This window comes from Otolemur garnettii, unplaced genomic scaffold (genome assembly GCF_000181295.1).
Source record: "Otolemur garnettii isolate 467f Iridium unplaced genomic scaffold, OtoGar3 scaffold00282, whole genome shotgun sequence".
Taxonomy (NCBI): domain Eukaryota; kingdom Metazoa; phylum Chordata; class Mammalia; order Primates; family Galagidae; genus Otolemur; species Otolemur garnettii.
In genome coordinates, this window is record NW_003852677.1 from 431,171 (window position 1) to 458,350 (window position 27,180).

A 27,180-nucleotide genomic window follows, 5' to 3' on the forward strand; every position below is an offset into this window, starting at 1 on the left:
TTTTTTTTTTTTTGGTTGCAGCCATCGTTGTTGTTTGGGAGGCCTGGGCTGGATTTGAACCCACCACCTTAGATGTGTGTGGCTGGCGCCTTAGCCACTTGAGCCACAGGTGCCAAGCTGTGATCCTGTTTTAAGAAGGAATTTGCATGTGATTTGGTTGCCTATAATTTATGAGGTTAAAACAATGAAGTTTTCTTAAAGTATTAATTTACTCTTTATGAAATTACATGACTTTTTCCTTTTAACTTAAAATTGTACTATGGAATTTTTTCACTTTTTTGGCAATTGGATAATTAAACTTTAAAATGGCTAAGGTTTGCATCCATATAAGTTTCCGTATTGTCTTTAGAACGTTTTGAAAACTATTACTCTTAGTCAAATATTTTTTTTTTGGGGGGGGGGACAGAGTCTCACTCGGTTGTCCTGGTACAATGCCATGGTATCATAGCTCACAGCAACCTCAAACTCCTCGGTTTGCCTTCCAGGTAGCTGGGACTGGCTAGTTTTTCTATTTTTAGTAGAGGCAGGATCTTATTCTTGCTCAGGCTGATCTTGAATTCCTGGGTTCAAGCAGTCCACCTGCCTGGGCCTTCCAGAGAGCTATATTTACAGGTGTGAGTCACCACACCTGGCCCAATACTGTAGAATATTGTTATGTCTCAGTATATATAATCAGTAATAATTATGGCTATTGATGTTAAATTTTTGTATGCCACAAAAATAACCAACTTTGTTTGCCATTCGTCTCTTTAACCATGGCTATTCTAAGACATTTGTCTTTCATAGGCAATTATTATTTTATTTTGATTCATCTTATAAAGTGCTGTTTTTTTTCCCACTGGATAGGTTCACAGTTTGTCTTTTAAGAAAAGCCATGAAAAGGACTGACAAGTTCTCTTGAATATAGATTTCTTTTAGCTTTGGAAATTATATAACATCAGATTAAAACAAAGCAAACTTCTATAACTTTAATTAAAAAGCTGATAGGCCCATGAATTTTGCCAAGTCAACCTCAAACATAACAGAAATGAATTACATAGACTGAACTATTTGTTTAAAACATTACTGATTATTTTGCTTTGTTTTCCAGAGTTATGACAAGTTTTGAGTAAATAGAAAGTTTAACCTGATATCTCCAGGATTTAAAACTATTGAATCCTGCCAGGCCCAACCTGTTACTTACTGCCAACACTCTGCTACTCAAAGTCCTCCCTCTAGGCCCAGGGACTACTGTGGAAGAGGGGGCCTGTGAGATTGTAAGAACTGAAAGGGATGGAATTAGTTTAAACCCTCCAGATCAAGAATGGACACACAGAAGCCTAAACAAATACTGCATGAGAGTCTTGGTCTTTCTGGGTCCCATGGTGCAGGTATCTATCACAATCATAAAAAAAATGTCCTGCTTCTCATAAATATAGAGTTTCCTGGGTATAACTGTTCTCAGTTACAGGGTTTTTGCAAAAGGAAATATAACAAGAAATTTATTGGCTACCTTACAATGAATTACTAAAGAGACTAACATAAAATATCATAATACAACAAAAGTATCTAAATCCCTTAGCTCAAATGGTTAACAATGCTTCTGTCTGCTATAAGCTTGCACCTAAACCTAGGAATATAGTAGCTCAACTCTTACAGAGTAATTTTGCCACCTTGTCTTTGATATTTTGGTTTTTACTCTTATATTGCCTACAAGGGTTTAAAGGGTTGTTGAGTGCCTATTCACTCCCAGTATCATCTAGCCTAAAACACTTAATTGGCCATAAGCCCTTTTGGCCATTTAGTTTTCTTGGCCACAAAGGTCCCTCTGAGAGCCTGGATGGACCTGGGGGAGGTAGCCACACTGCCCCAGCAATGCATGGGACAAAATAAAAGTTTGGCCATTAATGCTGCCTCTGGCAGATCTTGGCCAAAGTGGGGGGTTGTGAAACAAAAATCTTAAGGGTCCCCCTAAGCAACTGACTGTACCCTCTCTGGGCCAAGGGGATCTCTAAAACTGAGTTGCTAGCCATAAGAAAGGAGACCAGACAAATGCCTCCTCCCCTTCTTAGAGATGTCCTCTGTGACTCATTAAATAGGCTTAAGGCTATGCAAGACATACCTGCAGGTTCTCATATAAATAACAAACCACTTGAGTCTGCCAGGTACTTGGTCTCTGATTAACAGACCCTTATCTTAACCATTCCTTTGCACTGACTCCTGGTCTTTTAGACAAAGCCTAACTTTTTCAGACAATTGTAAGCTAAAGAATCTTTAAACTCACCTATCATATGCCCCCTTTCATATGCCCCATCTTTTGGGGCCAATCCATTGTATGCTTTGTATATACTGATTTATGACCTCACCTACAATTCCTTTCTCCCCAAAAGGCATAAAATCAAACTCTAATCTCACCAATGCAAGTCCACTTGCTTAAGGCGTCTTGGGTGTGGCTCTGGGTCATGGTCTGAAAATTTGGTTCAGAATAAACCCCCTTAAATTATTTTACAGAGTATGGCTTCTTTTCCATCAACACAGGACTCACTGTTAGTAGCAAAATTGAGACTAGAACCCAAGCCTCTATGCTGGTAAGATAAATCTCATCCCAGTAATTCAGACTTTGCATCACTGTGCAACAATAGGCTGATACCAATTTATAAGGCAGGACCCGTGGGTACCTGCCAAAAAAAGCAGATTTACTCACCCCAACTTTATCTAGATAAAGATATTGGGTATTTTCCCCTGTAATACCGTTCCAGTGTCCATGTTTTACTGGGCTGGATACTGGTTCGGGGCAATAAAAACATACCTATAATCACATTTCCAGGAAGTGCATTGGTTGCTCAAAATCCCTCCACCGCCCGCCCAGGGGCGCAAAATAAAATTCCTTCTGTAATCCAGACACACCCCTGGGTCAGGTTGCCCATTAGCAACCAGGAAGTTAGCGGAACCTTTAGGCTGACCGCTTACACTTGGTAGGGTTGCTTTGTGAAAAGAACACTTCCTGCAGGCTCACACATATTCTCTTGTGTGGTTAAGCCGTCCCCGATCTTTCATGTTCCCATTGGTTATGCCGACGCTGGGAGGCGGGCTTGCGTAAGGGTCAATTTCTCCCATTGGTAGCTGGCGCAGCGGCGGTCTGGAGTGAGGGTAGCACGTTGAGCTGAAGTCTTTGCAGTGCGCTGCAGCACAGGGACTGGCCTTGTGCCCAGGGTCTGGTGGGAATCCCAGGCCTGGCTACGTCCGGGTCCCCGGAGGATGGATCTCGCGTGGAGTGCGTGGTACTGCAAGTGTGTCAAAGTAAAGGAATCGTCGACACTGTGGGCCCAGAGCCTTGTGGTCGCCTGGCTCAGTAGGGCCGAGTGGGACCAGGTGACGGTTTATCTGTTCTGTGACGACCATAAGTTGCAGCAGTACGCGCTGAACCGCATCACCGTGTGGAGGAGCAGGTAATGTGACGAGCTCCGCCTTCTTGCCTGAATGCTGATGTCGCCTCACCTCTTTTTCGAGTTTCTATAAAGCCGTGTTGTCCAGGCTTTCCTTAAATTGCCTATTGATGCCCCTCTTCAAGTGCCTGGAGGTAAAGAGGAGCCAAGCTCTTGCACTAATCCCATTTGTGGATGGAAAGTAGGGTTGTTTCTCAAGAATTCTCTTGTCATATCTGTGACCTTTACCCCTTACCTCTGAAAAGTGACTTCCTCTCAATTTGAGGAGGGTTCCAGAGGGACCAGCGGGGCCTGAGGAGTAAGTAGCAATCTACTCCTTAAATTGATTGAAGTGGGCTAATCAGATTATTGACGGATAAAGGACTTCTCCAGCTGAATGGGTTAAGTGTTTCAGGGTGAAAGAAAGGAGATGTGTTCAGACACTGTTGGTTGACAGTCTGGCGATTAGGTGTCCTGTGTTCACCCGAGCCAGCCCTCATGCCCTGTATACTGTTGGATCCCACAGACATTACCCTCTCATCACCCACCTTCTTGTTTTGTGTCTGTTCATGCACTCGAGCCAGTATATGATGGGAATAGCCTACAGCAACCTAGGTTATGAGGTGGAGGGTGGACCAATGTAAGGGGCTTTTATGATGGTGCTGGACTGTGGCCCTTTAGGTTAGGCAACGAACTCCCCCTGGCAGTGGCTTCTACCGCTGACCTGATACGCTGTAAGCTCATGGATGTAACTGGTGGCTTGGGCACTGATGAACTTAGACTGCTGTATGGCATGGCATTGGTCAGGTAAGACCTGCATGGGGGTAAGGGTAGGGGTTGGCTTGGTGGGGGGAGGCACATGATACACAAAATTTGGCTTTAGGTTTTGAAGCAAAATCCTGCATTTCCCTGAGTGTGGGTCCGCTTGTGATTGTTGCTTGAATTGAAAGGTTTTGGTACCCCTGTCAACACATTTCTCTTTTTCTTCCCTTTTCCTGAAAGTCTTCTCATTTTTCTTTCCCTCTTGGAATATGGGGGAGGGGTTCAGACCAGGTGATCTCTATTAGTCTGATATTTTTTTCTTCCCCTTTAACTCATCACCCAGAGGAACTTTTCTGAATGCCCTTGGCTGTGATTTAAAGTGGACTTTGCAACTCTACCCCTGTCTATACTAGCACCACTCTTTCTCCTTTTTCTCCTCCATGAACAGTGAAAGATTATTGAGTTGTGGAAGTGGAGCTAGGAATTCCTGACTTAACATAGTGGTTCTAGTTGTTTCATACACATAAGTAAAAAGGTTGCCACTGAGTTTTCTGGTGGGTCAAAGTCTTTGCTCATCTCATATGCTGTTCTCTTTGTCTGCTTTGAGATCGTTCCTTGCTTTTTTTTTTTTTACCTTCTCCATTGTACTCCATGTTATCATTTGATGTAGTCCTTTGTTTCTAGCATTTATAACATACTACATTCTAGTGTAATATGTCATGATTAATTTTCCTGGACTAAACTCTTCAAGGCCAGATCAGTGTCTTATTCATCTGTATGACTTTCAGTACAGGAGTGGATGGAACTATCCTTGCTCTGGCTGACACCAACCATAAGAACAAGATGGAACAGGCAATGGAAAGGTTGTGGAAATGCAAGGTGTCAGTAACTCGGCAAGGTGTTCAGAGTAAAATGGTTCCTTGGCTGTGCCACTTATTTCTTTCCAACTCCAGGTTTGTGAATCTTATCTCGGAGAGGAAGACAAAGTTTTCCAAGCTTCCCCTCAAGTTCCTGGCTCAGGAGGTACGTATGATAAAGTGGCCTTGCTCAATTCTTTCTCCAAGAGGCTCGCTAAATAAGGCATGGGGTAATGTGGCACACAGTCAGACCAGCTCATACCATAACTATCAGCCAAGCTCAGAAAGAATCCTAGAGCCTCAGTGTCTAGCTTAAAAAGTAAAATAAACCAGAATGTTCCCTTGCTTATGACTAGTATCTTAGGGGACTTGGCCTCTGCAGCTTGTTGAGAATGGGCTAGTAGATAAGGACATGAAAGAGGTGGCAGTTGGAGGGAGAAGGTAGCTCAGCCAAGCAGGTTGAAAATGCCAGACATTCCTGCCCTGAGTGGTATATTTGACACAGACCCTGAGAGCAGGCATGTTCTCAGTCATCCAGAGGAGCTTCCTACTGGAGGTGTAGGAGAGAGGGAAGGGTAAAAGATAACCAGGGAGAGAGATGGGAAAGAAGAGAGGCTGAGGAAGGTGACTGTTGATGCTCATTCACAGGAAGCTCTTTGTAGGAGGATAATGGTTTGTATTTGGGGGAGGTAGATGCCTTTTGTGATTTTCAAGACCATCTCCATAGCACAGTAAAAAAGAATCAGGAGACTTGGTTTTTAATTTTGGGTTTGCTACTAAGACTAGAATCTTCTCTCAGGACCTCAGTTTCTCTATCTGGAAAATGGGGTGGAGGTCAGAATCATTCATCTCTGAGTTCCTTCCAACTTTAATATTACTTATTTTTGTACTCATGCCCTCCTCCATAATCAGGTGAACATTCCAGATTGGATTGTTGAACTTCGTCATGAGTTGACCCACAAGAAAATGCCCCATATAAATGACTGTCGCAGAGGTGAGTCTCCAGGGGTTATATCTATCAAAGTTAGGCCCAGGGACCTGGGCTAGGGGGATCTTGGAGTAGAGGGGCACACAGGGTCAGGGCTGGGACTGGGGTGAGATAAGTGAGTCACTTTGTACACAACATTTAAGGAAGAGGGAGTGGCAAAAGTTTCAGTAATCAAGATAAATAACATTATAATGTGGAAAAATCCAGGATAAACAGAATTTCAAAATTTTAAACAAAACAGGATTATTATTACTGATTTCTCCTTTGCTTCAGGCTCCAACATGGCTTGGCAGGGCACTGAACTGATCCTTGTTTTGAAGCCTTGACTACAGAGGTTTTTGGCCTCCCCTTAAATTTAGTGCCTCATTAGCTTCATCTACTTCATGCTAGTTGGGGAAGATGGATGAGTTGAGAGGCATGAGCCAACAACAGTGCTGTGAAGCCTGGAGATCTTTGGGCACCTACTCTAGCCCAGCTAAGAATCCCTGATTTAGCCTTGCTGCTTATGATGGGGAAACAGATCTAGAAAAGGGGAAAGACTTGGTCAAGGCCATGTAACTAACTAGTTTTCTTACTTGTCAGCCCATTTTTGGATTTGACTTCCTGTTCCTAAATCCAGTATTAGTTACTTCTAGGAAATGTGATAGTGAGCAGGGGAAAGCAAAAAACAGAGATAGATCAGAGTAAGAGAGGCTGTTTTTGGATATTTGAGACTTGAGCCTTCTTAGAGCCATGCCCCTTTTCTGAGACCTTCCCATAATGCTCACAAGATGAAGCTGGGGGCTGAGAAGGTGGGGAGCCTGCCAGTTGCTTGCCTATAGCTGGTCTTATGATACTGCCTGCCTTCCTCCCCTCCTCTAGGCTGCTACTTTGTCCTGGATTGGCTCCAGAAGGCCTATTGGTGCCGCCAATTGGAGAATAGCCTTAGAGAGACATGGGAGTTAGAAGAAGACAGAGAAGAGACAGATGAAGAGGACCAGCAAGAAGATAAAAATGTTGTTAATGCCATCACAGAATTGAAATCAGAGCCTCAGGACATTAAGAAAGATGCAGAGTCAGATGTCAGGACTGATGGTGACAGCAAAGACAACAAAGAGGTGGATTCTACTTTTGAAAAGGCTCTGAGACATAAAGAGCTATATGGTAGGTGCCCTTGGGGGCAGAGAGTGTCTATGAGCCTGGAAGGATCAGTCTAGAGTTAGCACTGGCTATTTCCCTGGCTCAGCATTTCCTCTGGGCTGTGGTGAGTCCCACCTTAAAAAAATTATACAAATCATCTTCCCTTGCCAGTTTGCATAGTGTAGTGGCTATCACATTGGATTTACAAACCATCTTCCTTGACCCCTGTGAAGTAGTAGGAGGGGAAGGAATTCTGGCTCCCAATTTACAACACAAATAATGAGTTGAGAGGGGCTCAGCAAGATCCCAGCAGGAATAGGGTCTGGGCTGGCAGTCCTATCTGTCTTCCTATTCTGTTTCCAGAAAGAGCCAGAGAACTGCTGGTGTCATATGAAGAGGAGCAATTTAAGGTAAGGAAGTACCCTTGACCCTGGTGTGCTCTCACCTGCCATAGCCATTTCTTCCTTCTTGCCAGCTACCTGAGAGAAGTTTTAGGAAGGAATTTGAAAGAAAAGTGGCAGGGCAGTGCCTGTGGCTCAAAGGAGTAGGGCGCTGGCCCCATATACTGGAGGTGGTGGGTTCAAACCCAGCCCTCGCCAAAAACTGCAAAAAAAAAAAAAAAAAAAAGAAGAAAGAAAAGTGGGAAAGCATGAGGGAACTTATCTGAAAGAGAGAGAGGGGAACTAAAAAGGAGTCAAGAGGAGCTGAATCCAATTGCCTAATCCTCTACACTGATAAAACGGAGATGATGAAGTTTGTGGATAATCTGCCCCACTGGGTAGTAGGGAACAACCAGGAATGGGTAGTTGCACAGCCCTACAATTGTGCAGCTGACCAGCAGGTGGGGTGCAAGAGATTTCCTAGAAGGGCGATAACATAAACCATTTCAGCTCAACCCTTCCTTTTCACTGACTAAGAAATTGAAGCCATAGATGAGTAAAGGGACAGACTCAAGATCACATTATACAGTTAATAATAGAACCAGGATTAGAACCTGGGTTTTCTGATTCTCTTTCTTCTTCTATAAACCATTGCCTCTCCTTACTCTGAGCCTAAGGGTCTCTGCCTATCTCCAACCAAATACCCCCATCAGACAATTCAGTATTGGGATATCTGATGGTTGGGAGCCATAGGAAATTCAGTAGAGGGAGGAAGAAGGAGGGGAAAGTCTGACATTTGAAAGGTTATTTTAGTTCCAGGGCTTATACAGAAGTTTGAGGTCTACCCCTTCAGGCCATGCCTTATCCTCTGCAGGGCAGTGCTGAGACGTCCTAAGTGAAGGGATCCTGGAAAAGGTGGGAATGGGTTGCCTGGCTGAACCAGCCTTCTGATGGGACCCTCTTTGCTAGCAGGTGTTGGAGAAATTTAGGCATTTACCTCAGGCCATTAAGGCATGGAATAACCCATCCCCACGTGTAGAATGCATCCTGGCAGAGCTCAAGGGCATTACATGGGAGAACAGGTATGTAACTAGGTAACCAGGGGGTGCCTGTTCTTTAGGTTAGAAGGTAGAAGCCCCACTATAATCAGTTTGCATATCCTAGTTTGCCAACCTCTGCTGTATGAAATCACAGGGATGGTCCTGATCCCTCATACAGTGACCCTACATTCAGCATGACCCTCTGATCCCACTCCTGCCAGCCACTAGGTAGGAGTTGCCTACTTCTCAGTCACTAGAATTACCAGAGGCTGGAGTGCCCACTATCATCCATCCTCTGGTCAGCCTGTTCCTTTCTGTCAGGTAGAATGTGGAGCTCTTGGCAACTAGGAAAAATCATTGACCTTTACCACCTCACTGCCTAGCCTTGTCCAAGTTTGAGGTAAAAGATATGTGGTGGGCACTGCTAATCTTTTCTTTTGAACTGCTGTTGGAGAGTGTCAGTATCCCTTGGATAGTAATAGTTGAGGGCATAGAGGGCCTTCTCTCAGAATGGTGATGAGCCTTCTTTTTTTCTAATAAATACTGCTTAACTCAATTTAGAGCATATGAATAATATCTCTATCCATTCTTTTCTCCTTTGCTCTTGGGGCCATTCTACCTAAATTTAGGTACAAAGGGTTTTGAGGAACTTTCTACTAAGAACCTTTGGAGGTACTGCTAGACCTTCGCAGCTAGGGAGAGGTTGAAAGGAATCTGGGATGGAGCAGAGAGTATAGGTAGGTGCTGTAGGTGGCAGAGCAGGCCTAGGTGGGAGTCATCAGTGTAGGCTGTGATAGCCCCTGGAGTTTTCATTCTCAGGATACTAGTTCCAAAGATGTTTTATTGATGTCTGCCCAGCCCGGGCTTCTTGGATTCACTCTTCAGCCAACAGGTCGCCTCCTTAGCAGCTGGAAAAAGTTATTTTTATGCCTTTACAGCAGGCATCCTCAAACTACGGCCCACGGGCCACATGTGGCCCACCTAGGACATTTATCCGGCCCACCGGGTGTTTTTGCTGCCGCTGCCTGTCCTGCTTAGCAGCCAACTCGTCCTGGGGCCCGCAGTCTGGCCCTGGAATGGTCTGAGGGACAGTGAACTGGCCCCCTGTTTAAAAAGTTTGAGGACCCCTGCTCTATATAGTAGTAGTTCTGAGCAAGCAACTGGCTCAGTCCTTTAAGCATTCTTCTTGGATGTTGACCCAAGGAGTTGGGAGACAGATGGAAGGACAGCTGTGTCCTCAAGCCTGGTTTGCTGGAGGGAAGGAACTCTCTAAGCACCTTAGTAAATCATCCCTCCCGCTGGGCCTAGTCAGCGAGGAGAGTGTCAATGTCTGTAGAGTGTTGCTATAAAGAAATACTTGAGACTGGGTAATTTGTAAAGAAAAGAGGTTTATTTGGCTTCTGAGAAGCTTGATGCTGGCATTTGCTTCTGATAAGGACCTTCTGCTTCTACTCATGGTGGAAGGTAAAGGGGACCTGGTGTGTGCGGAGATCACATGGCACATGGTAAGAGAAAAAGCAAGGCAGAGTTGGGGCACAGTGTCAGGCTCTTTTTGACAACTAGCTCTTTGTTGGGGGGTGCTAATAAAGAGAGAACTCACTTGTTACCAGAAGGATGACACCAAACCATCGTGAGGGATTGGCCCCCGTAACTCTCCAATATTGGGGATCAAATTTCAGCATGAGATTTGGAAGGGACAAACATCCAAACCATAGCAGAGAGCCTCTTGGGGAACCACTACTTCTGGAGAAATCAGCTTTCTTTCTTTTTATTTTTTATATTTTTTTCCTTTTATTAAGTCACATATACATAGATCATGAATGTATTTATGCCTTTGTTGCTGGTGTAGGTTTGAGCTAGAATTTTTCTGAGTTCTTGGAGTCCCTAGGAATAAGGGCTGTGGATCATACTTGGTCCAGCAATTGAATCTCCAAGGTTTCTACTTTTAGAATCTAAAAAAAGGCAGCCTTCCGGAGGATGGAACTGAAGAATGGTCAAGAGAAACCAAAAGACGTGGAGGAACTGAAGTCTAAAAGCCCTTGACTCCATGATCCTAGGCATTTAATTCCTTCCTCTGGTGACCAGAGGCTTTTCTCTGTCTGTTTTAAGGATTGTTTAGCCACTACTGCCTTCATTATGTGTCTTAGATCAGCATGTGCTTGGCCAATTTTTGTTCAAAACCCACTGATCCCAGCTTCTGTCCTAGCTCTTCCCTAGGAGGCTGAAGTCTCAGATCTCTCAACTGCCTTCCTCCCCTCTCCTACTTGCGTGCTGCCCCTGCTCTTGCCAGAAGTCTACCTCACCCACCAATGAGGTGGGTGACAGAGTAGGAGAGTGTCTTCTGCCAGCTTCAGTTTGCTAAACTAGTATCCTCTTATTCCAGGGAGGCTGTGCTGGATGCTTTTCTAGATGACGGCTTCCTCATCCCCACATTTGAGCAGCTGGCAGCTTTGCAGATAGACTATGAAGGTGGGGTCCTGGGGCCTCACTGCAGTCTTAGGGCTCTGTGTTTCCTGGGTGGGAACACCAGGGGTAGGCTGAGGGGCTCTGGGCTGGGGGCAAGGGTTTTGTCCTGTCATATCATAGCTTCCAGAAGCCTCACAGACCTCCTGGCTGAGAAAACCATAGCTCCACTGATATGACACTTGTGGGGCTGTCCTTAGGTGATCTGGAGTGGGATTGGGTGGGGGTAGGGTGGGGGTGGGGTGTTAATGCCATTATTGTACCATGTTAATTGTGATTTAGCTTCTAGCTAGAGAGCTAGAATAGCAGAACTGGAAGGGCCTTATGAAGTCTAGTTTAACATCCTCATGTTACAGATGGTCAGACTGAGGTCCAGAGAGGGGAAGGTACTGATGCAAAGTCACACAGTGAGTTATTAACAAAGCTGAAGCTAGACCCAGAGCTCTTTTTCTTTTAATCTTTTTGAGTCAGTTGTTGCCAGATACTAACTGGCTTCTCTCTCCCTGCTTTTCTGCTCTCTTCTTTCCTTATTTTCTGTGGTGGCAACTCTGTTGGTGCTGGCGGGGCTGGTTCATGTGCATGCACACAAACATTCTTTCTCTCTTGCTCTGGTGTGCTTTCTTTTTTTCTCTCTCTGTTGCTTTTTCTTGCTTTCTTCCATTTATTTCTCCTCCCCAATGGATGTCCCTTACAAACCAGAAAACGTGGACTTGAGTGACATCCTGGTACCAAAGCCATTCTCTCAGTTCTGGCAGCCCTTGCTTAGGGGCCTGCACTCCCAGACCTTCACACAGGCCCTGCTGGAGAGGATGTTCTCTGAGCTGCCAGCCTTGGGGGACAGTGGGATCCGGCCCACCTACATCCTCAGATGGACCGTTGAACTGATCGTGGCCAACACCAAAACTGGTGAGGGAGACTAGCCTTAGACCCAGGGCCTAAGGCAGCCCAGGCAGGAACATCTGCCACTGTCCTCAGCTCTCTGCTGAGAAGTACCAGGTGGACACTTCCCTTGTTAAAGGTTTAGGTTTGCCCAGTTGGGCCCTATGGCAACAGTGGAAAATTTCCCTCTTCCTTTTTCTTCTTAGCACCAACTGAACTGGGCTGGGGTAAAGTACCCTAAATGCTTTGAGCAGTTGGGAAGTATAGATGGGGAGACTTGGGGATGGGGAAGAACAGAGCCAAACTTCAAGGTGAAAGTTGGGCGGGGGGTTCACTGCTTCCTTCTCCTCAGGCTTTCTCTTCTCTCTCAGGACGGAATGCTCGTCGATTTTCTGCAAGCCAGTGGGAAGCAAGGAGGAGCTGGAGGCTGTTTAACTGCTCCACCTCAATTGACTGGCCTCAGGTGGTGGAGTCCTGCTTGGGCTCACCTTGCTGGGCCAGCCCCCAACTCCTTCAGCTGTAAGTCTCTTAATTCCATCTGGTAAGAGGGTGAGGCCCTACAAGCCACACAGCCCTAGAATGGCCAAGTTGGAAGGGCCCTTTCAAGGACAGTCTAGGTCAGTCCTCATTCCACCTACAGATGGGAAAACTGAGTCCAGAGAGGGAAGGGAGAGGGTATTCTTGCCTAATATCATACAGCATAAAACCTTACTGAACTGAGTCCAGTATGAGAATGGATGAGACAATCCCCCTAGAGTGCTTAGCACAGTGGCCTGCACAGAGTAAGTACACAATAAATGGTAGCTGCTGTTTATTATTGAACCCAGGTCTTCTGACTCTAAGCCCAGTGCTGTCTCCTCTATTATATACCCAAAGTATACTTCTGATAGTTGCTTAGCAACCTTTAGTGGATTCCCTATTGCCTTGCTGGTGGAGTCTAGGCTTCTTAGCCTGACTTTCAAAGATCTTTCTGATTCTGGCCCAACCTAGCATGATAACCGTATCTCCTGTGAGTCCCCTTTACCCAATCCACCCTGGGTTCTGTGGTCAAACTGAATATTGCACTGGTTCCTGTAAATACCTGTGGTTGTTTCCTTTCCTTTTCTCTGTCATTTCCTAACCCTGAGTCACTTCCCTCATACTCATGGAAGCCTTTAGCACCTGATTCTCTTTCTGCTTTCTGGAGCAATATCTATTTCATTTGGGTGACCCATATGACACTCTATAGCTCCTCAACTCCGGTGACTTTCATTCTCCACTACACTCAGCAACCCATTTCCATCTCTCAGAGCTATTCCACCTCTGAAAGCTGACATCCCAGCATCTCCCTCGGTGACCACCACCTCTTGTCCTTCTAGTTCTCACCCTTGCATCTCATGACATCTGCTCTTTGCCTGCATCCAAGCCTCCATCCCTCCATTTCCTACCTCCCTGGACCTTGCTTCCCCTCGATCCTGTTTGTGGTTGATCAATTCAGCCACTCATCATTAGCAACCTCAGCTCTGCCCAGCCTTTGGCCGTATCTGACTTGCAAACCCCTGAGCTGGGATTGATCTTCCCCATTCTGCTTTCCCTGCTCCTCAGCCCGGGTAGCTGAGCTCTGCTGGAGAAAACCACATAGCCCTGCGGATTGCTGCCATTGCAGAGGTATGGTTTTTAATCTTGGGCCAGGCCTCAGTTCTGCTTGTCTGAACTTTTACTTGTTTTCTGACCACTTTCTCTCCCATTTCCTGACTATTCTAAACCCTTACCACTCACCTCAAGCCCCTCCCCCTCTCCCATTTCACCCTAGCTTCCTCGAGCACATGGAGGCATCCAGCAGGGCCCCCTCGACCTGAGGTCCAGCCCTCGTGAACTGATCTGCGGCTGCACTCAACCTTCTCGCCAGTCTCAGGATGAGATGGCCTTGCCCTGCCTCAAAGCCTGCTCCTCCACCTGTGCTCTGGAGACACCTCTGCCAGCATCACTGGGGCCTCACCCCAGCCTCTCCTTTACTCTGCTGGCTCTTGCTCTTCAACCTATGAACGTGCCTGAGTTTTTCTCATCTTAAAACAAAACAGAACAAAAAACAATAACAGCAACACAAGCAAAATTTCCTTTGATCCTGCATCCCTCTGTTGGGTTATTAGCAGCTCATCACTCCCTCACTCCCATCAAAACATCTCAAAAGAGTAGTCTACACTCAACAGTCTCGAATTCCTCACTACCCTCTTACTCCTCAGTCTCCTGCAATTTGACATTCACCCCCAAAGTTGCCTTGACCTCCTAATGATTACCAAATCCAGTGGGCCGTTGTCAGTCTCTATGTCTGCTGCATTGATGCTGTTTACCACTCCCTCCTTGTAATGCCTGTGCTTATTACTAGTTCCTATAAAGTGCTAAGCCCAAATCTCTTTATCTAGCCTAGACCTTTCCCCTGAGATTCAGGCTCCTATACTCAACTATATATTGGACATCACCCCTTGGATGGCCCACAGGCATTTTACTGTGACCAAAAGAGAATTGGTCATCTTATTCACCACCTCAACTCCAAAGTAATCTTCCTCCTCCGTGGCCTATCTCACTTGTTGGCAGGCAGCATCATCTACCCTGTCCTGTTAACTCTCAAATACTTTCCAAATCTGAGGTTTTGTGTTGCTGTGTCTACTTCCCCTAGTGTCTCCTTCCCTCTATCAGAATAAGCTTTCCAAGGGCTCTGCATTTTCTGTATGTGCACCAGGACACAACACAAGTCCAGGAGCCAAACAGGCCTCAGTAAACGTCATTGAACTGAACTGTGCTCTGCTGTCTTATTGCCAGCATTGCTATCCTTGGTGGGAATGACTGGGGTAATGAATGAAGTGGGAGTCTGGATGCCAAGACCCTCTTAGTCCCTGATTACCCTATTGAGTCCAGAAGTCTTTCTTGAACTCTGATTGCAATTGAGACACAGAAGGATTTATAAGATAAAAGTTGTGGCCTTGTAGACAAAGTCAGCCAACACAAGACCTCCAGGAGATGGAACTGAGCCAAATAGCCCCATCACCAGATGTGTGTGCTACAGGCTAGAAGTGACATGGATGGGTGGAAAACTGGGAGGAGAACAAACAGGGCCTGGAGGAGTCAGGAAGAACAACAGAAAGCAGGAATTTGAAAAATTCACTGAGGAGAAATAATGAAGTTTCAAAGTCCAGAAGGAATATGGCATATGTATGTAATGGGTGGGGAGGGAGTGAAAAGAGCAGCATGGAGAGGTTTGGATAGGTGGCCTTCAAGGTACTTTCCAATCCTAAGTGCTTGCAGAGTGGAAGCTGCTGGTCTTGGAGAAGTCTGGACCACAGAGATCTCCCAACCCAAGCATACCAGAGGGATGCGACACATGCCAGCAGTAACAGCACCTTTCTTGGGTATGATTTCTTGTGTACAGATCCTCCCTTTCCCAGATAATCAGTGAATGCAGTCCTAATCACCCCATTACACAGAGTAAGGAACAGAGAATTTACCCGGGTATTATGCTGCAAGTCAGAGCTGGGACCAGAATCCAGATAGCCTTCCTTTAGTCTTGTTCTCTTCTATAATGCTCCACTATTGCAGAAAGCATATGTTATAGACACATAGAACTTGGCTTTTGTTTTCCCCAGAGAAAAAATAAAAAGGATATCATTCACAATTAAGTGTCAGGTATGGTGCTGTGTTTTTTTGTAGAGGTTATTTCATTTAATTTGACACAGCAATCTTGGGAGGTTGGAGGTGTTACGCCCTTATTTGACAGATAAGACATTGAGGCTCTGAGGAGTGAGTGACATGACTTAAATACACTTTGTTGGTGGTGGGACAGGGATCTGGGCCCAGGTCATATGAGTCGAAAGTTGATCTTTGTTCATCAGCCTATGACCTTCTCAGTCCAGAGCTATGACCAGGCATAACCAAAGAAAAGGATACAGTTTAAGATTCATATCACCTCTGCATCTTACTGGTCAGCCTAGACAACTCAAGATAAATTAATCACACTAATGGACCACAATGAAGAGGACAGAGAGTTTCTCCCTGGCTATTCCTCTGATAAAGCTGGCAGCTTTTCAAGAGCTTCCTCCAGCCAGCCAATATCAGTTTAATTCTAGCCAATATTCTTTCATAATATGAAATTAGCTCTGTAGAGAGGCTCTCCTAGTCTCCCAGTGGAGCCACTAGCCTCCACCCCTAACCCAACAGACCAGCGACTGGTCTGCATGTATCTACAGAGAAAGAAGTCTGCTGACCTGATGGCCTCTCATGAAATGAGCTACATTCAGCAACCCATTTCCATCTCTCAGAGCTATTTCCAACTCGATACATCCAGAAGGAAACTCTCCATTCCTCCACCCCACCCACCTGTGTGTCCAGCAGTGACCAGATGCCTGTTTGATGACAGGTTCTATATGAGGCTCTGTGAAGGGTACTCGCCTTCTTCCTTCCCTCGAGCTCTCCTTCCCAGCAGCTCTGTGTCTGTTGGTTTTGCTGTTAGCGCCGTCTTTTGTGTGCACGGTATCATCATCTTTAAGTCTCCTCTGCCTGACCCTGCCATCTGTCACCAAGCCTTGCTCTTTGTCTGTGTGTCCTTTACAGCTTCTCTCCCTCTCATCTCCACTGCTAGTGCCCCAGGTCAGCCCTCCCCAACTTTACCCTGAACTGTGGGAACAATTTCCCTGGTCTCCCTGCCTCCAGGCTGCCCTTTCCAGGCCAGCTTCGACATGGCCATCACCATGGTGATCTTCACCTGTGCTCAGAGTTGACAGGTGACCCCCTCCAAACCAACAGACGTACACACATGCGCGCGCGCACACACACACACATACACACATACACACACTCACTCTCACCTTCCCAGCCTTCTCTTCCTCCCATGGCTCCTCATCATGGGCCATGCCCTCTAGCTGGGCTACTCTCACCACACGCAGCAATACTGTGTGCTAGCCCTCGTCTCTGGGCCTCCTGGGCCTTACCTCCTGCATGCCGTCCTTGTTATCTCCTGCCCTTATACTCTCTGCCTTCCCAATCCCCGCAGTGCCCATAGTAGGTCCTAAGTGCTCATATGGCCTGCCTCCCACATCCTGCTTTGTCTTGTCAATTTCTGCTTTTCTTTTTCTTTTTTTTTTTTTTTTTTTCATTCTGAGCTGGGCTGTAGCTGCTCCCATAAAGGGATCACACTTTGTGTTCTATGCAGAAAGGGCTCAGCACACTTCTAGGCATATCTTTGGAGCTTAGGACAGAGTGCTCAGCTAAGCCAGAGGAGAGAGATTTTCCATTCTCATTTCTAGCCCTATAGGCTTATTGTGTATTTACATAACATCTCAGTGCAGATTAATAGCTATCATTTATTGCATGCCCACTATGTGCCAGGCACTGTGCCAGGCATTCTATGTGAGCTTTCTTATTACTCCTTCCAACAACCCTATATGTTAAGTAACATTATTGTCCTAATTTTACTGAGAATGGAAGTGAGGCACAGATATGAACCACAGAGCTTATTCAGGGTCCATGGTTCTGTTGTTTCTATGTTCTGTCTGCTCTACTACACTGCCTTTCAGAGGCAGGTCTGGAAGCTCAGATACCAAATTCAAACCCTGGAGTATTGGGGTGTGAAGTGACTTCAGATTTTGAATCTTTCCTACTCCATCCCTCCCTTTGCTCAGCATCTTCAAAGCCATGGGGCAGGTCCTGCCAGACGGAGAGCAGGAGAAGCTGCTGCGCATCTGTTCCATTTATACCCAGAGTGGTGAAAACAGCCTGGTGCAGGAGGGTTGCGAGGCCTCCCCCATTGGGAAGTCTCCATATACTCTGGACAGCCTGTATTGGAGCCTCAAACCAACTGGCTCCAGCTTTGGGTCTGAAGGAAAGGTTCGGCAGCAGGAGGCACAGGGAAGCATTAATGATGTCAAAGAAGAGGAGAAGGAAGAGAAAGTGGTCTTGCAAGACCAGGTGGAGGAAGAGGAGGAGGGGGAGGAGGAAGAGGAGGAGAAAGAAAATGACCAGGAGGAAGAGGATGAAGAAGATGAAGATGACGACGATGATGACGACGATGATGACAATGGTGATGATGATGAAGACAGAATGGAGGTGGGGCCTATCTCTACAGGGCAGGAGTCCCCCACTACCGAGAATGCCAGGCTCCTGGCACAGAAAAGAGGAGCTCTACAGGGCTCTGCATGGCAGGTTAGCTCAGGTAAGAAGCCTGATGATCCTCTTTCTCCTTGCATCAGTTTCTTCCCTCTCTGGCTGGTTCTTGAGGCTTCCCACCCCATAGGAAAGAGAAAGTAGCAGGAGGTAGCCAGTTTGAGGCAAGCCTGGGAGGCACCCTGGTACATGGATGACAGCTAGCTTCTCCCCCTCCTTAGGATGGAGCATATGAGCATGGAAGAGACCACTGTCAGGCTCCTGGCTGTTTTATGTAGCGAGCATATTCTGAGAGAATGGTGTGGATATGGGCACAGGGTCATAACACAGAGGCAGGAGAAAGTGAGAGATAGGGGGTATATATGTATGTATATTTTTCATGTGCATGTGTTTTTCATGTACACTGAGACATGTACTGTCTTCTGTGTACATTTGTGTGTCTGTGTACACATGGAGGCTGGGTGATGGTGAGATAGGATTTTGCTGTATTAGACAGAAGGAACCCAGGGCATTAAGTCAGTGAAGTGAAATCAGAAGAGAAACTAAGGAGTACTGTGGTTTTCAGGTGAGCACATAAGTTGGTGAGACCAAAGCCAAGAGGGAGTTACAGGAAGGGTTGGTGATAGGAATCTGCTCCTTTCAGGATGGTCTTTGTAGTACTCTTTTTTAGGTTAGGGAGCAGGAACCTCAAAGCAGAGAGACCCAGGAGGAATGAAAAACTGGTGTGTGAGCATGGGGATGTGTTTATGTGTACACACCAGAGGCAGGGGCCTGACCTATGTGCTGGAGCCTCAGGGAGGGAGGGAGAACAGCTGGATTTGGGTGTGGTTTAGCTGGGTAGGCAATAGCAGAGAGTCAGGGGGAGGCAGTGAATTGGTGTAAGGGGAAAAGTGTGACTTTTGTCTTTGTATGAATGTACTTGGAAGGGCTAGGTTGTAAAGGCCCTAGTGCCAGGGATGGGGGTATAGGTTTATGTCTGTGTGTGTGTGAGAGACGGTGTTTGTGTTTGTACCTTCACTTGCTAGACAAACCATGGCATACTGACAGAAATCTTTTAGGCTAAGGAGGTCTATGTTTGGTGGTCTCTAAATATTGAAAGGGAGAGGCATTGGCTCAGGCAGAATTGTGTATATGTGTCTTTATTTTTGTGTTGTTGTTGCCCTCGGCAGAGTGCTGTGGCATCACAGCTCACAGCAACCTCAAACTCTTGGGCTTAGGCAATTCTCTTTCCTCAGTCTCCCGAGTAGCTGGGACTACAGGCACCGGCCACAATGCCCGGCTATGTGTTTGTGTATTTATAAGAGAGAGAAAAGAAGGGAAAACCTGGGTGGGGTGGCTCATCCCTGTAATCCCAGCATTTTGGAAGTCTGAGATGGGTGGATTTCTTGAGCTCAGGAGTGCTAGACCAGTCTAAGCAAGAATAAGAGCAAGGTCCTATCTCTACTAAAAATAGAAAAATTAGTTGGGTATTGTGGCAGGTGCCTAAAATCCCTGCTACTCAGGAAGCTAAAGTCAAGAGGATCACTTGAGCCCAAGAGTTTGAGGTTGCTGTGGCCACAGAACTTTATCCAGGGTGATGGAATGAGACTTTGTCAGTAAAGAAAAAAAAAGGAAAGCAAAGAAGGAACAGTGAAAGGAGAAGTCATGATGAAGCAGGTTGTCATGCAGCGGTGTAACCATGTATGTACAGTCATGTATGTTTGGAAGAGGAATCAGCCACTGAGAACCATGAAGACCAAGAAATATCTGTATGAGGGAGAAAAAATGACAGCAATGAGAGGTGGGGGTCTATGGAGGGACATGGGAACTAGTAGTGAGAGTTGGCCTGTGTGTCCATGCTATCACTGAGAAGACATGTACAAAGTGGCTAAAGGGGCAGGAGCAGTGATGTAGACAGGGTTAGGGATGTTAGTGATGCATGGTCAGGTCAATGACAGAGAGCCTATATGGGGAGTGGCCTCTGTACATGAAGTTGTATCTGTATCATAGGGTAATACAGGGTGTTAAGACAGGCACAGCTTTCTATAAGAGAACCAGTGCAGTGGTGAGCAGGAAGAGCAATAGCCCTTCCTGAGGAGCTTCTCTCGAGGTTACATAAATATCTGGTTGGGGGTTAGTTAATATGTCACAGAATCCTAAGGGCATTATGACAGGGAGAATTATTTGAGTATCAGGGAGATACAGGAGGCCAAAAACAGAATCTGTGGAGCTCACTGGCGAAGGCTTCACTTGAAAACACTCGGTGCATTTGTATGAAGATGAGGAGGGAAATTTAATATAATACTGTGTGGAGGTTGTCTAAGTGATAAGAGAGAGAGGGGTGGAAAGTGCATGGCCTGGCCCAACCTAAAGTGTATATCTGCATGTTTGTGTGCCATGGGCAAGGGATGTAAATGTGGCTTGGCACCTGTAGCTCAAGCGGCTAAGGTGCCAGCCACATACACCAGATCTGGCGAGTTCGAATCCGGCCCAGGCCTGCCAAACAATGACAACTACAACCAAAAAATAGCCAGGCATTGTAGCGGGTGCCTGTAGTCCCAGCCTGGAGTCCTCTGCTTGGGAGGCTGAGGCAAGAGAATTGCTTAAGCCCATGAGTTGGAGGGTGCTGTGAGCTCTACCCAGGCAATAGCTTTGCCAGTGCACCCTTGATGTCTCTCTCTCTCTCTGTGTTTGTGTGTATGTACATTCATGTGGGGGAGTAGAGACCTAAAGATTTGTGGTTTGTGTGCTAGTGAATGAGAGATCTGGGGGGCAGGGAGTGAAACTGGATGAGTGATGGGTTTGGTACGTATGCTTCCAGGTACATACTTGGGTGACCATGGGGGTGGCATGTGCAGTGACACAGCCCTGCTCTAAAAGAGGAGTGTTCTCTAAGTGTGCATCTGTGGTAAGAAGACCTTGCATGAGACGGGGTTAGCGTACTCCCTCTGAGAGACTACCCTGAGGTGTAGTTATGGGTGTATGTATGTCTATCTCCAGGCTTGGCTACTAAGAAAGGATGTGGCAAGGGTACCAGGGGTGTGTGTGTCTGTCTGTCTGTCTATCAGTCTACACGGGGGAATAGGGTTGAGGGTGAGAGGCAGAGGCAGTGATACAGGCCCATCTAAAGATGTTGTCTGTGTGGGAACATACCTGGGGAAGTGGGAAAAGAGCAGAAAGCAACAAAAATGTGTCTGGTTTTGTTTGTGTATGTGTATGTATATAAACATGTAGAGGGGAAGAAAGGCCATAAAGAATGTGTGGTAGAGTGCAGATGTATGGTGGGGTACTCATTTGGAGATAAACTCAGAGATCCTGCCCTTGCAGAGATGGTTAAGTGGGATGGGTAGATGTACAGGGGCAGTTGGCCTGTGTACCAATCAAGAGAACCAGCTTGTCAGCCCATTCTTGCCACCTCCCTTTGCTCTACAGAAGACGTGCGATGGGACACATTCCCCCTAGGCCGAATGCCAGGTCAGACCGAGGACCCAGCAGAGCTCATGCTGGAGAATTATGACACCATGTATCTTTTGGACCAGCCTGTGCTAGAGCAGCGGCTGGAACGCCCAATGTGCAAGACTGGGTGAGTGCCCACAGCAGCAGGATCTTTTAGGATCTTTTTTTTCTCTTTTTCTGCTGCCTGCAGGAGGGAAAGAGACAAAATGGGGTAGCAGAGTGGGAAGAGGTAACTGTCCCACTCAGTCCCTAAAAAAGTGAAGTATGATCTCCAGTCCCTGGCTGGGCTCTTGCTAGGACTCCCTGCTCCCAGTGTGGACAGCCAGTGACATAGTGGTCCTGGCACACCTCAGATTGCATCCAGTTCATGCATGTGGGAGAGTGGGTGTGCCTGTTTGCACGTGCATTTTGGGAAGAGAAAGGTCCATAGCATTCAATGGATTCTCTATAGGGCCTACCACTTCTAAAAGGTCAAGAACTGATACTCTAATCTAGCTTTCTCATGTTACTGAAAATAAAACTGAGGCCCAGAAAAGGGAAGGAATTTGTTCAAAAGTACACAGAGTAATCAGTAGGCTTCCCCACACTGTGTAGGCATCTTGGTAGCAGGGCCTGCTCTCCTTTGAAATTCACTTTGGGATCACAGGCATGGGAGCCCTTGGATCAAAAGGGAAACCAAGAATCAAGCAGCCCTTGCTGAGGGGCTATGCTGGTAACACAAAAAAAGAGCCCATCAAGAAGGCCTATACATTCCAGAATGTTGGGCCATTGTCACTAAAGAGAGAGACTCCTATAGGCTCCTGAAATTGAGAGTTTATCCTTGTACTGTCAGCTCATTCCCTGGGAGATGGGCATTCTGGAAGAGGGCCATAGAATCCAAGGGCCCCAGAAGCAAGCTATATCCAAGGCAATGCCATGGACTCTGTCTGAGGCCAGAGGGCAACAAACCTCTTAGAGAAGAGAAGAGGCAGTTGGAAAAGCCAGGTAGTTTGTAGCTGGCAGTGGGGTTCACATGTCAGAAAGAGGCTCATTCTCCCCTCAGTCCCAACTAGCCTGGTCCTAGGTAAGACTGGCTCTCTGAGCACCAGGGCATCAAGGATGAAGTGTGGGCAGGTAGAGCTGATCAAGAAGAAAGCTTATCCAGCCCAGCTCCCCACGTACCCTGTAGTAAGGAGGCTTCCTCTTCTGGGAAGGGGTGTGCCTGCCTCTGTTCTTGTGTCAGTTCCACCCCTGACTTGGCTCTGTAGCCTTGGGCAAGCCCTTTCTCATCTCTGGGCCTCAGTTTATCTATAGGATTGTGGGTTATGGGAAAGGATGAAACTAGAGCATCTCTAAGGGTTTATTCAGTGGCAGTAATGTAACTATGAATCTGCCTACGGGAAAAGATGATGTTACCTACATCCAGCTAAAGGACCTTTGACTTTCAAGGAAGCAGTGGAAGCAAGAGTGTTTTTAGCAGGGCAGCAAGAGGGAAGGCAGAGCCACTATCCCTAGAGGCAATCTTGCAATTGTGGGATGGGAACAGGGCCTAGTTGCTTAACCAACTATTAGGTGTGGGAAGAATTCAGCGCCAGATTCCTCTGGGCCCCCAAGTTCTAGAACCTTAGGAGGAGGCCCTGTTAAGAAAGCTACATTCAGGCTTGGCGCCTGTGGCTCAAGTGGCTTAGGCGCCAGCCACATACACTTAAGATGGCAGGTTCAAATCCAGCCCGGGCCCACCAAACAACAATGACGGCTGCAACCAAAAAATAGCCAGGCATGGCGGGCACCTGTGGTCCCAGCTCCTTGGGATGCTGAGGCAGGAGACTCGCTTGAGCCCAGGAGTTGGAGGTTGCTGTGAGCTGTGATGTCATGGCACTCTACCCAGGGGGACAGCTTGAGGCTCTGTCTCAAAAAAAAAAAAAAGCTACATTCAGTGTTTTCCTGGGGGTGGGATAGTATTAAAGTCCCTTCCCCTCTTTCAACCCAAACAGCTCTTCTTTAATCTGGTTTATGTAGTTGGACTCTGCGTAAAGCTTCATTTGAAAAGTTCGACTCCTTCCTGGAGGAAGATAGATCCCTTCCTGAACTGAGGAGAGGTCAGAGCTACCCCTGAGGCTCATCTGAAGTCTGTCATATTTCCTCCAGTCCTTACTTTATAAAGCCAGGCAAGAGGGTGGGCCTTTCCCACAGATAACACATGTCAAGTGCCCTTGGCGCATCTAGAGCTTAAAGCTGCCTCCTTCCTTGACTGACCTCCCACTCTCTCTTCAGCACCCTGGGCCTGACCTGTGGTGTCAGCAGTGGAAACTGCAGTAACAGCAGCAGCAGCAACTTTGAGGGCCTTCTCTGGAGCCAGGGGCAGCTGCATGGGCTCAAAACTGACCTGCAGCTCTTCTGATGTCAGTCCTGGTGCAAGTGTTCATCTAGCCCTGCCAGGGCAACAGCCCATGCCCCAGTGTTCCCTGAGACAACCTGAAAGACAGCCTGGATCAGCTACATCAACACAGCTTTCTACCACAATGGAATTTTGAATGTCTTTTGGGTTTGTTTTGTTTCTAAAAACAATTAAACAGGCAACTGTTATTTTGGTGTTTGTGAGATGAAGGAGGTGGGTGCTGGGGTAGACCAATGCAGTTTTCCCTTTACTGTGGGGGCTCCAGAGAAGGTGGGATTATAACAGAGCTTTGAGCAGGAGGTAGGTTTTGAAACCCTTTGGGCCCATTGGCCCTGATTGCTTCCACAACCAGCTACCTCCCATACCTTCTGCCTGACTCCTCAAACCATTTTTGCTCCCCTCAGCTATTGTATGATGGGAGGCAGCATCAGGCCTCAGAGAAGTGTTGCTGGCTACTGAGTGCAGCCAGAAGTTAGATCATTCATGGACTTCTGCTGCTACCAGCAGGCTTTCTGCTCATCTCCCTGCCTGCCTTCGGTGGGCACCAAACAGCAGTTAAAAACCAGAGAGAAGCTTCTCTTTGTCAATTGTGTATTTTTTTTCCAGCTTAGAAAGGATAGAATGGGCTTCCCTGTGGTGGGCCTGGAGCCACAGAATGTCTTAGGGATTGTCCTAGAGCAGCCGTTCTCAACCTGTGGGTTGCAACCCCTTTGTAACAATGAAAATATATCCTGCATATCAGATATTTACATTATGATTCATAACAGTAGCAAAATTACAGTTATGAAGTAGCAAAAAAAAATTTATGGTTGGGGGTCACCACAACATGAGGAGCTGTTAAAGGGTCATGGTATTACGAAGGTTGAGAACCACTGTCCTAAAGCCTCTTCTCTGTGGTCATCTAATCCCTTCCCAGACACTCTCACCTCATCTTAGAGTGCTTTTTCCTGTGTCAGTCCTGAGCTGTTAAGAGAGGATGAGTAAACCATGTTTTCACCACTCAGAGCCTTCAGTCCAGTGATGAAGAACAGTCACTAAGTGATTTAACCCAATAATGCCTCTCCAAGTTCAGGGATTGCTGTAAGTGGCTGCACCAAAATATGAGAGGAAGGACAGCTTATGCCAAGGAAAAATTTGTTGGAAATTCTGCCAGGACCCAATCAAGGGTTTAAATGAGTTAGGACCTCTAGGGTGTCTACAACATTAGAAAGGCATAGCAAATATCTTTGTAAGTATATATCATTATTTTCTAGGAAGCTGGCTCATAGCTTTTGTCATATTGTCAGAGGGGTCTATTTGCCCAACAAGGATTCCCTTTCCTGTCTAGGCCTATGGCAGTATTTTTCAACCTTTTTTTTTTTTTAATCACACGACACACTTGAACCTATAGTTAAACTTCACGACACACTTGAATTATGATGACCCCCCCAAAAAAAGAATATACTTACTGTTTTACTGTTCTTTGAACTTATTTTGAAAATAATGATCTTTAAAATTTTTCATGACACACCAGTTGAAAATCACTCGCCTATGGCATGGGTGAAGCAATTTTGTGTACTGGTTAATGCAGTCAGTTTGCCTCCAACTCTTCCCTTTTCTCTCCCAATGGAAAATATGAAAAGCCTTTCAGCAGCTTGGAATGTTAGTTGGTAAGAGCCCTCAAAGAGCATCTAGGTCACATCTATGGAAGGTATTTGCAAATATGTGCTTTGGGAGGTATACCACTACCTGCTCCATGGAGAGATAAGTGCTGCAAGCTCAGTTCCCCTTCACCAATGTACCAGAGTTATCTATTGTGTATTTATTGGAATAATCTGTAAGATTTCTCTTGAAAGATGGGTTTTGCTGCTAAGAAAGGAAAGTTGGGAAGTCCCAGTTCTAGTCTAGCCCCATCAGTGTATGGATTGAATAGACATGAGGCAGATAGGAAGGGATTTGCCCATGGCCACAGAGCTTGTAAATAGTTTGGTATAGATTAATACTTTTCTTCTAACAGCATCACCTGGATACTTGTTAAAAATGCAAATTATTGTCCCCTACTCCTGACCTGAATCGTAAAGGTTGAGGGTGGGAACAATATATGGTTTAACAAGCCCTTCAGGTGATTCTGATGTGCACTGAAGTCCAAAGACATAGTTTCCAGGTGAGCTCCACTATTTAACAGGAGCAGCCTTGGGCATATCATTCCATGGTTTCTTTATCTACAAGAGGAGGATAATATTTGCCTCATATTGCTATTATAAGGATCAAAACAATAGATGTGAACGTGCTATGTAAAATGTATCAAGTTTTGTATGTGTGAGTGGTACAGATTTGTGCCAAAGTTGGTGAGCCTTGAACTCAGGATTTGGGTCTCTATATATACCAGGACAAAGCACTTTCCACTGGCCTTCAATGACTAGGTTAAAGATGAGGAGATTTTCTGAACTCATTTCTAGTGCAGGTCCAGAGACTAAAAACCAATGGTCATTGTTTGGAGTCCTGAAACCTGTGATTTTCAAGTCCAGGTTGAAAGACCAGACTGAGAAGGAGGAGGTGGAGCTACCTAGAAGCAATCTTAACCTGGTGCCCTTCGACCTTTTACTTCTGATTAGAGATCAGAAACAGATTTTAAGTCTGAGACTTAAGTCTTCCCACATTCAACTGAGAAACAAGGATGGGGGTCAAGGAAAGGGAGCATAGATTATATATTTTTTCTTTTCTTTAAATTTCAGATTAATGTGAAGGTACACATAATTAGGTTACATTGTTTACATTTATACATAGATTATATTATTATTCAACAACAGTAACTGAGAGACCCTCTCTGATAGGAATAATTCATCAATGATAAAGAACATGGTTTCTGCCCTCCCCCCCAGGAACTTCCTGTCTTGTGGAGACTGTGCCAACATAAGAAAGTGACAAGTATTGTTCAATATTCCTGCAGAGCCTACTTGGGAGAAGAACTAATAATGGCTGGACCATAAGATCAGATAGATTGATAGAGGAGATGATATTAGTACTGTGTCTTCAAAGGCAAGACTTTCCTTCCTAGTCAGAATGAGAAGCAGAAGGAAGGGAAAAATCTGAAAAGGTTGACAAAGATCATGGTTTGGGGCACCAGTGCATGTTCCAGGATAATTGGGACATGATATGAAGGACTGGGTAGGCCAGGAGGCCAGAGTAGTGAGTTGGAGAGGGATATGGCTAGACTAGTTTATTTGCCATCTTTGATTAGGGGAGAAGTATTGGACACTGAATTGTCCCTTGGAATTCTAATTGTTCTCCACTTTCTCTACCCCTAAGTTACCACTGCCCTCCAAAGAAGTCTTAATGTCTTAATTTATTCTCTAAGTTTGCTT

At 46.0% G+C, this 27,180-nt stretch overlaps 1 protein-coding gene across 5 annotated transcripts; it reads left to right on the plus strand.

The window, feature by feature from the left end:
• Nucleotides 1–3,100: 3,100 nt before the first annotated feature.
• Nucleotides 3,101–24,024, plus strand: LAS1L (LAS1 like, ribosome biogenesis factor). 5 transcript variants are annotated; one of them, XR_002771338.1, is made up of 15 exons: nucleotides 3,101–3,428; nucleotides 4,086–4,211; nucleotides 5,120–5,189; nucleotides 5,936–6,017; nucleotides 6,873–7,154; nucleotides 7,494–7,540; nucleotides 8,483–8,592; nucleotides 10,934–11,019; nucleotides 11,370–11,420; nucleotides 11,713–11,919; nucleotides 12,264–12,411; nucleotides 15,166–15,278; nucleotides 17,544–18,073; nucleotides 21,436–21,586; nucleotides 23,713–24,024. XR_002771338.1 is itself a non-coding variant. In XM_023508847.1 (15 exons), exons 1-15 carry the CDS (start codon nucleotides 3,238–3,240, stop codon nucleotides 23,724–23,726), a joined length of 2,175 nt encoding a protein of 724 aa, XP_023364615.1. In that variant the 5' UTR covers nucleotides 3,101–3,237; the 3' UTR covers nucleotides 23,727–24,024. The 5 variants fall into 5 exon arrangements, 4 of the variants coding, with proteins under 4 accessions (XP_023364615.1, XP_003803203.1, XP_003803202.1 ...); XM_023508847.1 differs by lacking the exon at nucleotides 15,166–15,278 and adding an exon at nucleotides 23,458–23,537; XM_003803155.3 differs by lacking the exon at nucleotides 15,166–15,278.
• The last annotated feature ends 3,156 nt before the right edge of the window (nucleotides 24,025–27,180 follow it).